The sequence below is a fragment of the Callorhinchus milii genome, unplaced genomic scaffold (genome assembly GCF_018977255.1).
Source record: "Callorhinchus milii isolate IMCB2004 unplaced genomic scaffold, IMCB_Cmil_1.0 Scaffold4, whole genome shotgun sequence".
Classification (NCBI taxonomy): Eukaryota; Metazoa; Chordata; class Chondrichthyes; order Chimaeriformes; family Callorhinchidae; genus Callorhinchus; species Callorhinchus milii.
Genome location: NW_024704745.1, coordinates 70989594 through 71003262, shown reverse-complemented (window position 1 = coordinate 71003262; position 13669 = coordinate 70989594). Strand labels below are relative to the sequence as shown.

The window sequence follows — 13669 nt, the reverse complement described above, 5'->3', positions numbered from 1 at the left end:
TTTAGTTACGTGATATATTGCAGCTGTACACACAGTGCATGAATTTACAGAACAAAACACAAACCCAAGGTACTTCACAGTAGCTGTAAAATTATTTACAAGGAAAATAAGTTATGTGGATAATTTTTGTAAAGGAAGGATTAAAGGTGCAACACATTTTTACATGCAAAAAATGTTTGTATGGCTGTCACAACAATACACTGCAGTGTTTCAGAAACAAGGAAGAATCTCACCATGAGAAGAGCCCCTACCTATAATACAAATGCACAACTACACACTTTTAATTTAGAAATTTGAAGCGTAAAGACTATTGATTTTCTGAATATGTTTGAATTCATATATTACATACAAATGTGCATGCTTGGTAGTCGAGTAGGCATGGACTCTAATGTCATGTGAAAGTCTTCACCTCATCTACCAAACAGCAGTTTAACTTGAAAGCAGCCTTTTCCTATTACCGCATTTATAAATAAAATCAATAAAAGCTTCCATCTAGTAAAAAAAGCAGCCGAAACCCAAATGTATTTCATCTGGACTGTTCACGATATTTCAAATACAGTACAAATCCTATTGTATGGCCCAGTTAAACACTTTCTTAGACAACATCCAAGTGACATTTTGCCAACAAAAATGGGCTTTTAGCAGCTCAGAATAAACAAGTATAGTATCCTTGTTCCTGTTTATACCATACATTAAAGTTTATAGTCTTAAAAAAAATTTAAACATACAGGCTTTCAGCTCGACAAAACTGCTTCCTAGTGCATTACGTACAGCTTCATGTTACCTGCTTTTATTCTCAGTAGTCATAAACCTCACATTTCTTTATAGTATAAGTTGTGACAATTCTGTGGCAGTAGTATAAGTTTACATTAAAGGTAAAATTGCATTTCTTTCAAAATAGTATCTTCAGGAAGAATAAATTGAATGCAATGGCCTTTGGTATCCTCGGTTAACCTGTGAAGTTGTATCTTTAGTTGCCAGTGTAATTCAGCAAAAGCTGCAGTTTACCCAGTAAAAGGAGGAATAAAACTGTGCTTTGATACGAAGACATGTCATCATGTTAATCTCAGCCTGGGTACTTTATTTTACTTTTGGTCTTGTGGTATTGTTGCATGTTTGTAGACTCACCCACTCAAGCTTATTGAAACTGTGAAGTGTCACACATGTGAGAACAGCCTGGCCAAGTTTTTCTAAGGCTGAAGAGACACTGAAGGGTCTCAGACCAACACAGCAGCATTTCCAGTCGTAAACAAAAGGGGGACAGAACACTGCTGTCAGAGACTCGTGCCGGCAGCGTTGGTGTTCGGATGAAAAGTATTGATGACACGGTAACTTTGAGCCTTCCGAATCATATCCTGAATCTCTCCATTCAGCTCCATCAGCTTGAAACTGATCTCTGTCAGATCCCGATTGGAGCCCACCAGAGCAAATGTGCCTGTTTGTCCCAAGGTTTGGTGCCTGAAGTAAATGTTAAGAAGCGTCTGGACCTCATCTTCCACATTGCTGCCAAAGATATCATTGGGCCACATTGTCCTATAACAAAATATTGAAGTGAGGGACTGAATGTATCAGGTAGTACTCACAAATAGAAACACGCTGGTCCTAAATTCTGATTGAAGCAATACAATCTATACTTTATAGCTCCTTTTCACATTGGGAGGTGTCCCAAAGCGCTTGACAATTCTAGAGGGCACCAATGCTGACAGTGGGAGCTGAGTGGGGTGAGGAGAGGTAAAGATGACTGAAAGCATGATGATCAAAGCGGTACATTTTGAGGCGTACCATGAAAGGGGAGGCAGAGAGCAAGTTGGATAGACTGCGAATAGCACCAAGTGGCTAAACGTTTGCCCACCTATACTGGGGAGGATAGGGCAGGGGATGTGGAGTAGTGAAGGCTGAGTGCAGGGAACGTCCGAGTTGGTATGAGTGAAGGAGGTTGCAGAGGTACAGTGGGACAAGACCATTGAGGGATTTAAATGCGAGAACGAGGACCTTGAACTTGATCCGCCGGGGGATGCGGAACCAGTGAAGCCCAGCAAGGATGTGGTGATCGATTTGTGGAGCCTGGTATGGGTGAGGACATGGGCTGTAGAGTTCTGGGCAATCTGCAGCAGGTGCAGGGAAGATCTGGGGAGTCTGACAAGCAGAGCTTTGACATATTCAACCTGGACATAACAAAGGTGCGAGTGTGTGTCTTGGCTCATAATTTTATACGGAAGATTGGGAATATGGCAGTGGATAATTATCACTGATTTACACCTGATTTAATGGTGCATTGAGCCCAGATTGGAATATTCAAATTAATTAATTAATTTCTGTTGTGCTTTTTTCCCTGTCATTTATACTGATAACAGACGTTTTTGGTTCTAATAATATATAAAAATCAAAAAACATTGTCTAGTGCTGCGATGGGAATACAGGGCCATTGGGGAGCTACTATTGTATGTTTCAATAGAATATCTGAAGCTGGTCAATGAAAATAACAAAGATTAATATGGCTGATGCGGAGGATTACAATATTACAATATTATGTAAGAAGCCAGAAATTATGAAAGTCAATCAAACAATATACTTAAAGTCTTACCTGCATTCTTTGATTTGCTGTAGGGCAACAGTAAGATCTCTGTTCTTTAAGCTCTCCAACATGGACTGAACAGCAGCTTCGGAGGAGGTGAATGTGAGTCCAGGTGAAGAGGCATCATCTGCTATCAGAGCTGAAGCTTCCTTCAGGTTGTTTCTCAGATCACTCAGTTCTTTTGACATATTGAGTAGCTGGTACATGAGGAAAGGTATTTCAGCAAACATTAATAACAAGTTATGGATAGGAACGTTTCAAGCTGGTTTTCCTTTTAACTTTCCAGCTCCTGCCTTATACCAGCCTAACGACTTTCTTCAAATAATATGAACACAGGTTCAAAAGAAAGTTTCCAGCTAGTGCACAACTTGCATTTACAGAGCATCCTTCATATAGGTTGGAGTGTTCAACAGTGATGGAGCTTGGCCATGCCCAGGAATGCACAGTCAAAGAGGATGTTAAGTGTGACCTGATGATGGATAAGGAGGGATCAAGGTGGGGCGGCAAAGAGTTCCAGAGTATTGGGGCATAATGCTTAAAAACATGGCTGCCAATAGTGGAGCAGAGGGGACAAGAGAAGTGTGGAAGGCTGGAACCAGCGAACGAAGGGGGTGGGTAGAGGAGTGGGTCAGAGAGGGAGGGAGATTCTAGGGCATGAAGTAATTTGAAATTGATCCGTTCTGCAGTGGAGCCTGGCAAGGATTGGGGTGATGGAGATGCAAAGCTTGGTATGGGTTAGAATACGGATGGCACAATATTGAATTGATTGAAGTTTATGAATGATGGAGCTGGGTAGACCGGGGGGAGATATTCATGGAAAAGAGTTTCAGCCACATTGGGTGTGAGGTATGGTCAGTGGTGAGTGAATTGGCAGAGGGAGAGGAAAGTGGTCTTGGTTAGGGACCAGATGTGGGATAGAAAGAACAATTTGGGTTCAAACCTGTTGCCGAGGTTGCGCACAGGTTCAGTGAGTCTGAAGGAAAGGCCGTGGAGGTTAAGGAGGTTGGAGCCGTAGGCAGGAAGAAGTTGATGGAGGGCAAGGAGGATATAGATCTTGTGCGACGAATCAGTTGTTGGGCATGTTAGGGAAAGTGCTGAGCCGAGGGTAGATACTTCCATAAAGAAGTTGATTGTCATTGGCCCACTCTCCTTTATTTAACTACAGTTTTACCCAGAGGATTAGGTCACTTGCCCAGGGTGCATCTGATCCAAGACGTGAGAAAACCCAGTGCGAAAATGAAGAGACATTAAGGTAAAAAAGAATAAATACAAAACAAAACTGTTGCATGCGTAATATTTAGGATTGTGTTGATAACAAAGGAATTTATTTTACCTCTGGCATCGAGCTGACAACATGTATTTGTCCAATCAGTTTATAGTAGGACTGAAAGAGCAGCAGCAGTTGAAAGTGGAGCTTATAGAGTCTTTGACACAATTCAAGTTGCTGTGTAAAGAAACGAAACAAATGGTATAAACCAGGCAACAAGAATACATGTGACAATATTCATTTTAGTTTGGCACATATATATTTAAGTATCCGAACAGTATACAAATTACAGAGAAATCAACCAGTTAAGTTATATGGAAAGCTTTCCAAAGCTGAATGTTATTTTTGCCAGATACGATTACATATCTATGCAAAATTTGTCCATTACTACATTGTAGTGCTTACCCATATTTTAGTAGGTTCGTCCTAAAGAGCAGGAATTAAAGTAAGCAAATTGTTATAAAGGGCTACAATAATTTTAAATTGCATTTGATTCTAAATTGATTAATAACTATACAAACTGAATAAAAAATGTTTTGAAAATCAGGACCACAGTGTTGTGGTTAACACTGTTGTTGTTTTAAACCGTCATTGAAAAGGGATTTTTTTTTGGTGAGCTCACCTCTGTTACTGCCAGATTGGTCATGTTAAAGTACATAATGTAATGGATAAAATATCTGCTGCTTGTGTACTGTTGCGATATGATTTTCACCCAGGAAATGTTTGATTTTTAAAGTCAATAAATCCGGTAAAATTTTTAGCAGTGACATGAAGATGTCATATCATCATTCATCACATCAAAGTCAATAAATCTGATAACATTTTTAGCAGTGACATGAAGATATCATATCATCATTCATCACATCAAAGGACATTACTTGATTAAAACATGACAAAATAATAAGTAAACTAGGATGATTACTAGGATAATCATGTACCTGAAAATAATCTTATTTATTGTCTGTGCAAATGGGTCTGTGCACTATGAAGTTCTGAATTCTAAATATGCTAATTGTTCAAAATAAATCTTTTTGCAGATATTTCTTGTTGAAGGGCAGAGCTAATTGATAAACAATAAATAATTTATCTTAAAGGCAGAATTGCTGATAATGGGTGTTGTGAAACCATGTGTTTTACTGATGAAATGTTACTATAATAATAAAGTAGTAAGCACTATATTGCATCAGTGTGCCCAAGGAGATGTTTGCATTTAAATGGATTAATTTTATGTGACAACCACAATCGTTATTCCTCAGGTTTCTAACCTCGATCCTCCCCTCTTCACAATCTATATGTCCCCCTCCCCACTTGGTAACGTCATCTAGAAAGACAGGATCCTTCAAACACTACATCTGGGCTCTCACTAGCTCTCCCCTCATCTCCACAACATCACTCTCCTCTATCACTATCTCACTCCCCGGTTGTTGAGAGCTTTCATCCATATCTTCCTCACCTCAGAAATGATTACCAACACATACCATTCTCGCTGGACTCCTCATCTACTCCCTAAACAAGCTCCGGGCCATCTTAAATTCTGAAGCCAGGGATCTCTCCTGCACCAGGCCTCGCGATCCCATCATCCTAATCCTGCTCGGCTCCACTTGTCCACTTGGTCCCCACTTTCAAATGCATCCATGGTCTCGCCCCACCCAATTACCTCTGTTATCCTCCTGACTCAGCTGCTTCCTCTGTTCAACACTGGCCTGCTTCAGCATTGGTGGGCAAATCTTCAGCCATTCTGCCCCCACACCCTGTGCCTTGCCACATGCTTCCCACCCTTCAAAATCTGTTTTAGAATTGCTGAATCTCTTTGGCTGTGATCTTAGCCACTTTCCCCTCAATTGGGCTCCCAGTCAGTTGTGTGAAGGGCTTTGAGACATTCTCCTGACGTGAAAGGCGCTATATAAATATAACTTGTTGTTTTAAGAAAGACATCACTATACCTTATTGTCAGTTAAGCACTAAATTCAAAGCAAATAAACTATAGAAATGTACAGCAAGGAAGTGGACCAAGTTAGCCTTTCACCCTTACATGGTCTATAAATTGTGTATGCTGTCAATGTAACATTCTCCTAAAGGAGAGGGAGTGGGAAGAAATAAGTGGGATTGAACTGTTTTCAAGGAGAATGTAGGTAGGTCTGAAGAAATCCAAAGCATTGCCAATGATTGATCAGTTTTTCTGGCTTATCATTAACACTTTGAGGTGCAGACATGCTCTCAAATCTGAGATCCAGGTCTAAGCAGTCCTACAACAACAACAACAACTTGCATTTATGAGACCTAGTTGGACACATGCCATCAAACTTCTCAGTGGTTTATACCGGTAAACTACGCAATTACCATTACTCAATTCTATAATAGCGTTGGGAAAGCACATTGACACTGCTTTCCAAAACTCAATACAGCAAAGGAAAATGAATTCAGAGTAAAAGGTAATACCAGCTTAGAATAAATTAGGTTCCTGATTCTAATTTTGGAAGATTTTATATTATTGCTAACATTACAATATTCTGTTGGCTTCATTTTTTTAGTGTATGATAGCTGTTATATATAAGCAAGCTTTAGAAATATTTTGCAATTTGTATTAAGTATCTATAGAACTATAATTCAAATGCATGCTATTGTTATCAAAATATTACAAATGGAAGTAAAGCAGATTTGAAGAACTGCTTTAGCAAATCAGAATAACAGCCAATGTTAACACTGACTCAAGTTTCTTTGATTTGATACTCTTGTTTGCTGTGTTAAGCTTGATTTCTTCAGCATGTCTCAGTCCACAAATTCATGTATCCTCAATGGTATCAATTAATTAAGTGAAAGAGGAATTTTGGTATTTGTTTTGTTTATTTAACTGTAATCCCAAACCTACTAATTTCCACATGAGTACCAATGATGAGGATCTGATTTTATATCATATTTGGAAATATCTTGGAAGAAGTCAAAAGAACCAGAGGGGAGATGAGGAAATTTTTTTTATGCAGCGAGTTGTTACGATCAGGAATCCACTGCTTGAAAGGATGGTGGAAGCAAATCCAAAAATAACTTTCAAAAGGGAATTGGATGGGTACTTGAAAAGAAAAAGTTGGAAGGCAATGGGGAAATATTGGGAGAGTGGGACTAATTGGATAGCTCTTTCAAAGACACGGCAGAGGCACGATGGGCCAAATTACGTTCTGTGCTATAGGATTCTATGATTCTAAGTCAACCACTAGGACTAACTCTGCAACCATCTCAACACAAAAGTACTATCAGAATCTAAAATGGGTATATTCGTGAACAGACATTTAAAAATCTACTCGTTAGAAAATATTTAAGAACTGTAACTTACTGCAAGGGATTCCATTTGCTATACAGCAAGCATGTCACAGGAGCAAAAAGCCAAGAAAAAGAGAGTATAGGAGATCAGTGTAAAACATGCATTAAAGTGCACAGTCCCATACAAGGCATAACCACAGGAGTATTTATATTGAAAGAAATACAAGATTGAAAGAGCCGTAAATCCTTTATGTGTGTGTGTGTGTGTGTGGGAGGGGGGCATAATTAGAACTCTGGAATGATTTCAATTACCTCAGTTGGTTGGGCAGTTATAGGATATTTAGTTTTAGGTGGATTATGCATGATAATATGTTAATCAATAGAGTGTCAGATAACCAGGCTGACCAAATAAAATTAACCATTTCAACTTTACATTATGAAGGGGTGATTTGTTGACAAATGGTACAATATTTGACATCTTATACCAAAGATAAAATTCTAATTGTTCAGTAGGCTTCAATTTATAGCGTTTCGCCCACAAAATCAATCAGTCAATTCACTTTACAGTATATTCTGTGAAGCACTTTGAGATGTCTTCAATACATGATAAAAAACGCTATATCAAATGCAAGGGTTATTATTATAAGTAATTAGATCAACAATGATACATAATTACAAGATGGGCTAATTGTTAGGATTGACAGATCTTTTCGTCAGTGTTTGCAATAAGAAAAATGTAAATTCATTAAACAAGTGCCAGTCTCAAGAGGTAACATTTTAGGCATTTCCTATGTTTATGCTGTAATATAAAATACTATGCTAATTAAAAATACCATTAAGTAATAAGTTATATCATGTTTAAACATACCTCTTTGAAAAACAGTTTATATGCATAGACGTTTTTACCTTCTCCTCTGTGTCCCTGGGCTGACTTGTTATCACGGTGTCTTTCACATTCCCAGGAAATGTTGCCTTGCAGTTAGCTAGCCACTGTTTTACAGGAAATGTTATTAGTATATCATTCTCTTCAAAATATTCTAATTATTACACTATTTCCCCATCCTTCTCTTCCAGCCTCCCCAAAATTTTAGTTTGTTTTATATCGTCAGGAAAGCAGGCAAATGTTAAATATTTCTGTACATTGCTACACTAGAACTTGTAGAAACAAAGCAGCAATGTGGAGACCAAGGATCAAGCACGTAGCCTTTATTTATTGTGTTACACTGTAGTGTGGGATGGAATGAGCGGTGAAACTCTGTACTGTATTGTGGACTAATGGCTTTAATTCTGAACCCCTTACACGTTTGCAAAATAATTTTTTGAAATGTTTTAAAAACTGCATGTTCTCTGAACTATGCTTTTCTAAAGAATGATTGTCAATCTAATTTCCGGATTGTATGTCAGACAATTATCACATGTAAAAATTCTTGTTTTGCACAGGAGATGAGAGCTAAAGCAGAAAATCAGAGGGATAATTGAATGAAGCAGAAACAAATCCCACCAATGAACAAAAATACATTTGATGTTCTGTGAAACAAGCTAGATACCATTCCACAACAGAAATTAAATACTTGGTAACTAGGTGAACCAGCTACATACAAATATCATTAAGGAACTCAGAATGTTATTTTATTTTTAAGAAAAGTTTCAATAAATGAAGAACATTTTAAAAAGAGAAATGCAGATTCATAATTAGAGCCACAACCTAAATGGGAATGGTCGTCTTAAATTCTATTACCCAACATTTAAACCAATGATTGTCAGAGTATTTCAACCCTAGATTCTGTGTTGTCACTTCAGTTCTCCGTAGTGCATCAATAAGCTGTATTGCAAGAGGAAGCAGTACTGCCCAAGGAACCTATTATATGAGGAAGGAGTACTATAGAAGGAAGAAATACTATAAGCTGTACTTCACAGGAAAATTATGACGATAATGTACTAAATGAGGAAGCTATCCTACACAAAGTAGCTGTCATACCCAAGGTAGACATAATGTACCAGGATGCTATGCTTTATGAAGAGTCATACTAACCGATTGTGCTGCTTCTTTCTTGTGGTTGTAAGTGTCCAGATATTCCTGTAATTCTAAAACACTGAACTTCAGCCTTTCCAGTAGTCCATAGGAAATGAGCTGGAGAAAAAAAATGTTTTATTATTGATTCTTGAATTTGATATAGCACCAACAAAGGCAAGAACATCTCCAAGTGCTTCAGAAAGTTTCTGTGGAGCGTGGTGACTGTATATCATTGCTGAGGGTTGACTCACGTAGTTCCTGCTACTCACAATCCACTAAGTGAAGTCTCATAACTGCACTTGTCAAATTACCAGCTAGTGACTATTATGCTGGGGAGGAACGGTAGGTAAGCAGGGTTGAAATAGCTCCAAAGTGACATGTTTGATCGCTTAGTGCAGGGATTCATCCTATTTAATTAGTCCTTGAAGACAAAGCCCTAACAGGTAAGGTGGTCCTAGTTGGACAAGTAATGGGAAGCTTGCCAGACAGCGATATCAATGGCAAGCTATGCGGTTTTAGCAGGTTAAACTACAGCAGTACCCAAGCACACTCTGTGGTCTTCAAACCTTGGTTCTTGCCAACCTGTGCTTTAACACTCTCTGGAAGCAGAGTGTGTCCCTCCAGGGAGAAAACATATATTGCATTCTAGACACATGGAAATTTCCAAGATGTATTTATACTTGGAATGCATTTAGAACTAAAGAACGTTTAAAACAATGAGAAATTTTGAAAACAAAGAATGATTACGTGTAAAGAATGCACCAAAATTAAAAGAGTGGAAGGTATGATTGGAGAAGATTGGTGGAGGTGAGACCATGGAGGGAATTGAAGATCAAGATAAAAATTAAAAATTCCGTCTTCTGAGGTACTGGAAGCCAATGGAGTTTTGCGAGGATGAGGGCAATAATGAGTGTGGACAATGAGCTTTTTGAGGGGAAGAACTCTACCTGCACAGTTCTGTAATAGGTGATGTGTCTGGAGAGTGGAGCTAGGGAGGTCAGTGAGGACAGCATTAGATTACATTACATATGTTGTACCGACTATGTTAAGACAGAATGCAAAATGCTCTTACAGATTTAAAAAGTAAAGTATCAGGAAAGTTAGCAATTAAATGAAAACAATTGTGCTAGATGGATATACTCACAGTTTCAGCGTCTACAAATACTGTGGGACAATCTGAGCAAGAGGTCAGCACCTCTGAAGAACTCATAAATTTGGATCCTATTCCCCGCAGACTGTCACCAAGGAAGCTTGCTGCATCCCAGGTTAGGGAACAGAATTTCTTCTGAATACACTAGAAAATACATTACATGATTTAATTTCTAATGTTTGGTGCCATGAATGTGAAGCAGTTCTTTCCGCTTCTAATTTCTGTTTAATTTCCAACCATTATGTACCGTTTTTAAATCCCTAATGTTCACAGTTATTTCTGTGCGGCCTTTCACATGAAAAGCAAATGGAGTCTTACACAATTAGGAAGCTAGAGATACAAAATTCTACCTAGTTGTATCATTTCAGACCTTTTCAACTTAAAATGCAAGATTGTGCAGGATTGGGAAAACTTCTTAAACTCAATCTTAGTAGATAACCAGCTATTTTTAAGAAGTGCAAAAGAGTAGTCTTTTTAGAGTAAAAAGGTAAACCAATAGTCCTAACTTTGTACAAATCAGTGGCTAGCCCACAGCTGGAGTACTCTGTTCAGTTTTGAGCAGAGTAAAGAGGGAGAAGCTATTTCCACAAGTAGGGCAGTCTATGACAAGGGGGCATAGTTATAAGATAGTCACAAGTTAAAGAAGCAGTCAGGAAGTGACTTCAGTGCTGACGTAGCAACTTGGGCCATTATTTTTGCACTTAAATACAAGATATATCTGAGTGATTAGATCCAGATGACCACATAGTAAAGGATGGCTCTGCACATTTTATTTCATTGTATCCTCTATGTTATGATATAATGACATTTTTGAGCAACTTAATATCGTTACTTATTTATCAAATCAAAGTATTGATTAATTTTTATTCATCTATATAGCAATAACCCTGTCAATTCCGGGAAAGCAACCGAGCAGATTAAAAACTGGGAATGAAATACAAAATCAAAGGGCAACATATCAAAATTCATCCCCTAAAAATAGAAAAAATTACTAGGTCAGGTTTCACAAAGATAGAATATTCAGTTTGTTTACAAATCCACTTATTTTATTTGTGTTACATTTGTCATCAGTTTTATTTTCTTGCCCTTTTAATAAAGCAGCATTTCCTGCAGATTTCCCTGTTGTCTCATAATGAGCACACAATCGGAAAATAATCTCTTTGAATGTGTGCTTGTCTCCAAATATTACTGTACAACACATTGCCAGACATATACAAATTATAGAATCACAGAATCATAGAATCGAGCAGCCCAAAAAGAGGCCATTCAGCCCATCAAGTCTGTGCCGTCTCTTTGAAAAGAGCAATGTAATGTCAATCCCACTCCCCAGCCCTTTCCCCATAACCCTGCAAACCCGTCCTCCTCAAATAACCCGTCCACCGCGTTTTTAAAAATAGTTATCGAATCGGCCTTGACCACCCTTTCAAGATTCTCACCTGAAACAGGGAAGAGAACACGTGAAATGTATGGACAGCGCACGAACCATCGGAGTCAGACATGAGCTGATTGATGTGGGTGCGCCAAGCCTCTTCTGCATCATCGCACGCTTTGGGCTGAAAGGCAGCAAGTATGGCGGAGAAGAAAGGCGAGGGCGGGGGTGATGCCCGAAGCTCATGAAGTCCATAAGAATCGCCCTCATTAAAACTGCGAACAAGATATAGAACAGGTAAAAGTCGAAAACAACACGTTTTGAAATTGAAAAAGAAAATTAATAAAGGGAATGGAAGCATACTTTAACTATTTCAAATTGCATCGTCTGCTTCAAAACACTGACTAAAAGTGCCGGCCAGCCGTTATTCCTCATTGCAATGGTCTTTGGGATTGTGTGGACCCTAACTATCATGTTACAACAGGACCCTACGGTTGTAACAGTTTCACACAGGAGTAGACCATTGTTCCTTCCATCCTATCTAACCAACTGCCCCCAAAAATATTTTGATATATCTCTCTCATCATGTTATACTTTTAATTTCCCAGGAACTTGTCTAGTTCCTTTTTAAAACCGTTGACCTGTACTGGTAGTTTGTTTCAAGGCATTTTATTATTTTACTTAAAGTAAAATCTCTTGCACCTCCAATTCACTTTTGTTGTCTTTATTTCTAAGCTTTGTCATTGAATATTGCACACAAATACTGAATGTAAAGTTATAATCCCACCTCGATCCTGACTGATCCATCTCTCCATCACCCTTTTCTTCTGGTTCCGTTATCTCAAGACTGAAGCTATCATTGGCCTCAAAAGCTGATGGAAGCTCATTTGTAAATCGAGAGAGTTCATCCTCATGGATAGCAGTGGTTTCCTCTTCTTCAGCCATAGACTGAGCCTGTTAAAATGATTTAACACTATTTAAGGAAAATGAGCAAAAAATTAATCCAGCATACTGTAGATTTCAGAATGCTCTACTCACACTGAATGACAAGCTGAACTCTTAACATAAAACACACCAGTCCACAATACATTAAACAGAATTCATGTACTCATTAATTTACTTTTAAAAATTCAAACATTTGTATCATCAGTTGTACCTTGATTGTGTCTATAAATACATGTTTCAAGATTCCAATCAGACTTCTATGTCAGATCAGTGATACAAATCTCCAATATCCATTGCATAGGCTATAATTAGACACTGTGAGATTCTAAGAAAAGATTCACAATTTCTCTTTTTATTAATTGGAATCAAGAATTTTATTAATAGGAAAAATCATGTCAAGTTGTGCTACAAATAGTGCTGTGATATTGTCATCCAGTGAGAGGTTAAAATCACTGTACAGCAAAGTGCTTGGTTCTAACCTGTGAGTTTTAAATAGGTGAGTTACCAAATTCAGCTGTGCCATCAAGAGTAAGTGTCAAATGGGAGGCAGAGACACCCTACGTAAACAAATGAGTGGCCAGTTCAAGAACGGAATTTGTAAGTGTCTATGAGCAGGTTGCTGCCATGCTCAGAAATAAGGGGATCGGAGTGGAGTCAAAGAATTGTTGGATCACTTACCATAGTCCTCCTTCTTTGAAGGAGGTAAAACCTCCTGATACAAATAGAACAACGCTAGTTTCCTACATCTTATCCATATTAAGATCTATCTATGTCTCCGAGACGCTGCCCCGCGTGAAGGGCGCTATATAAATGCAAGTAGTTGTGGTATCTGCAAATCCTTAACCCATGTATCTGAATGCTATCTATATTATAATAGTTCAATGACCAGATAACTTGGCACTGTCAGCAAATTTGAAACCTTACAAAGTACTCCCCTTTAAGTTATATATGTATAGTGAAATGAATCAGGATTTTTGTAGCCTGAAAAATACAGATTTTGTTTATAATAAGAATAGTCATCCTTTCATTTGATATACCACCTATAATGCCAAAACATTTCAAAGTGCTTCATAAGTAACTGTAGTCAAGTGAAG

General features: G+C 38.2%; 1 protein-coding gene across 4 annotated transcripts in view; it reads right to left on the bottom strand.

The window, feature by feature from the left end:
* The window catches only part of fryb (furry homolog b (Drosophila)), a 155798-nt gene continuing 142129 nt past the window's right edge, over nt 1-13669 (bottom strand). For 2 of the 4 annotated variants that reach the window (XM_042334583.1, XM_042334584.1), the window contains 8 exons: nt 12418-12584; nt 11698-11905; nt 10256-10405; nt 9130-9228; nt 8004-8087; nt 3909-4019; nt 2585-2772; nt 1-1533 (listed from right to left, as the gene is read on the bottom strand). In XM_042334583.1, coding sequence (XP_042190517.1) covers nt 1275-1533; nt 2585-2772; nt 3909-4019; nt 8004-8087; nt 9130-9228; nt 10256-10405; nt 11698-11905; nt 12418-12584 — 1266 coding nt within the window. In that variant the 3' untranslated portion in view covers nt 1-1274. Of the gene's footprint in view, nt 1534-2584; nt 2773-3908; nt 4020-4247; nt 4269-7170; nt 7189-8003; nt 8088-9129; nt 9229-10255; nt 10406-11697; nt 11906-12417; nt 12585-13669 lie in introns of all 4 variants that reach the window. The other 2 variants (XM_007891283.2, XM_042334582.1) reach the window with 2 other exon arrangements.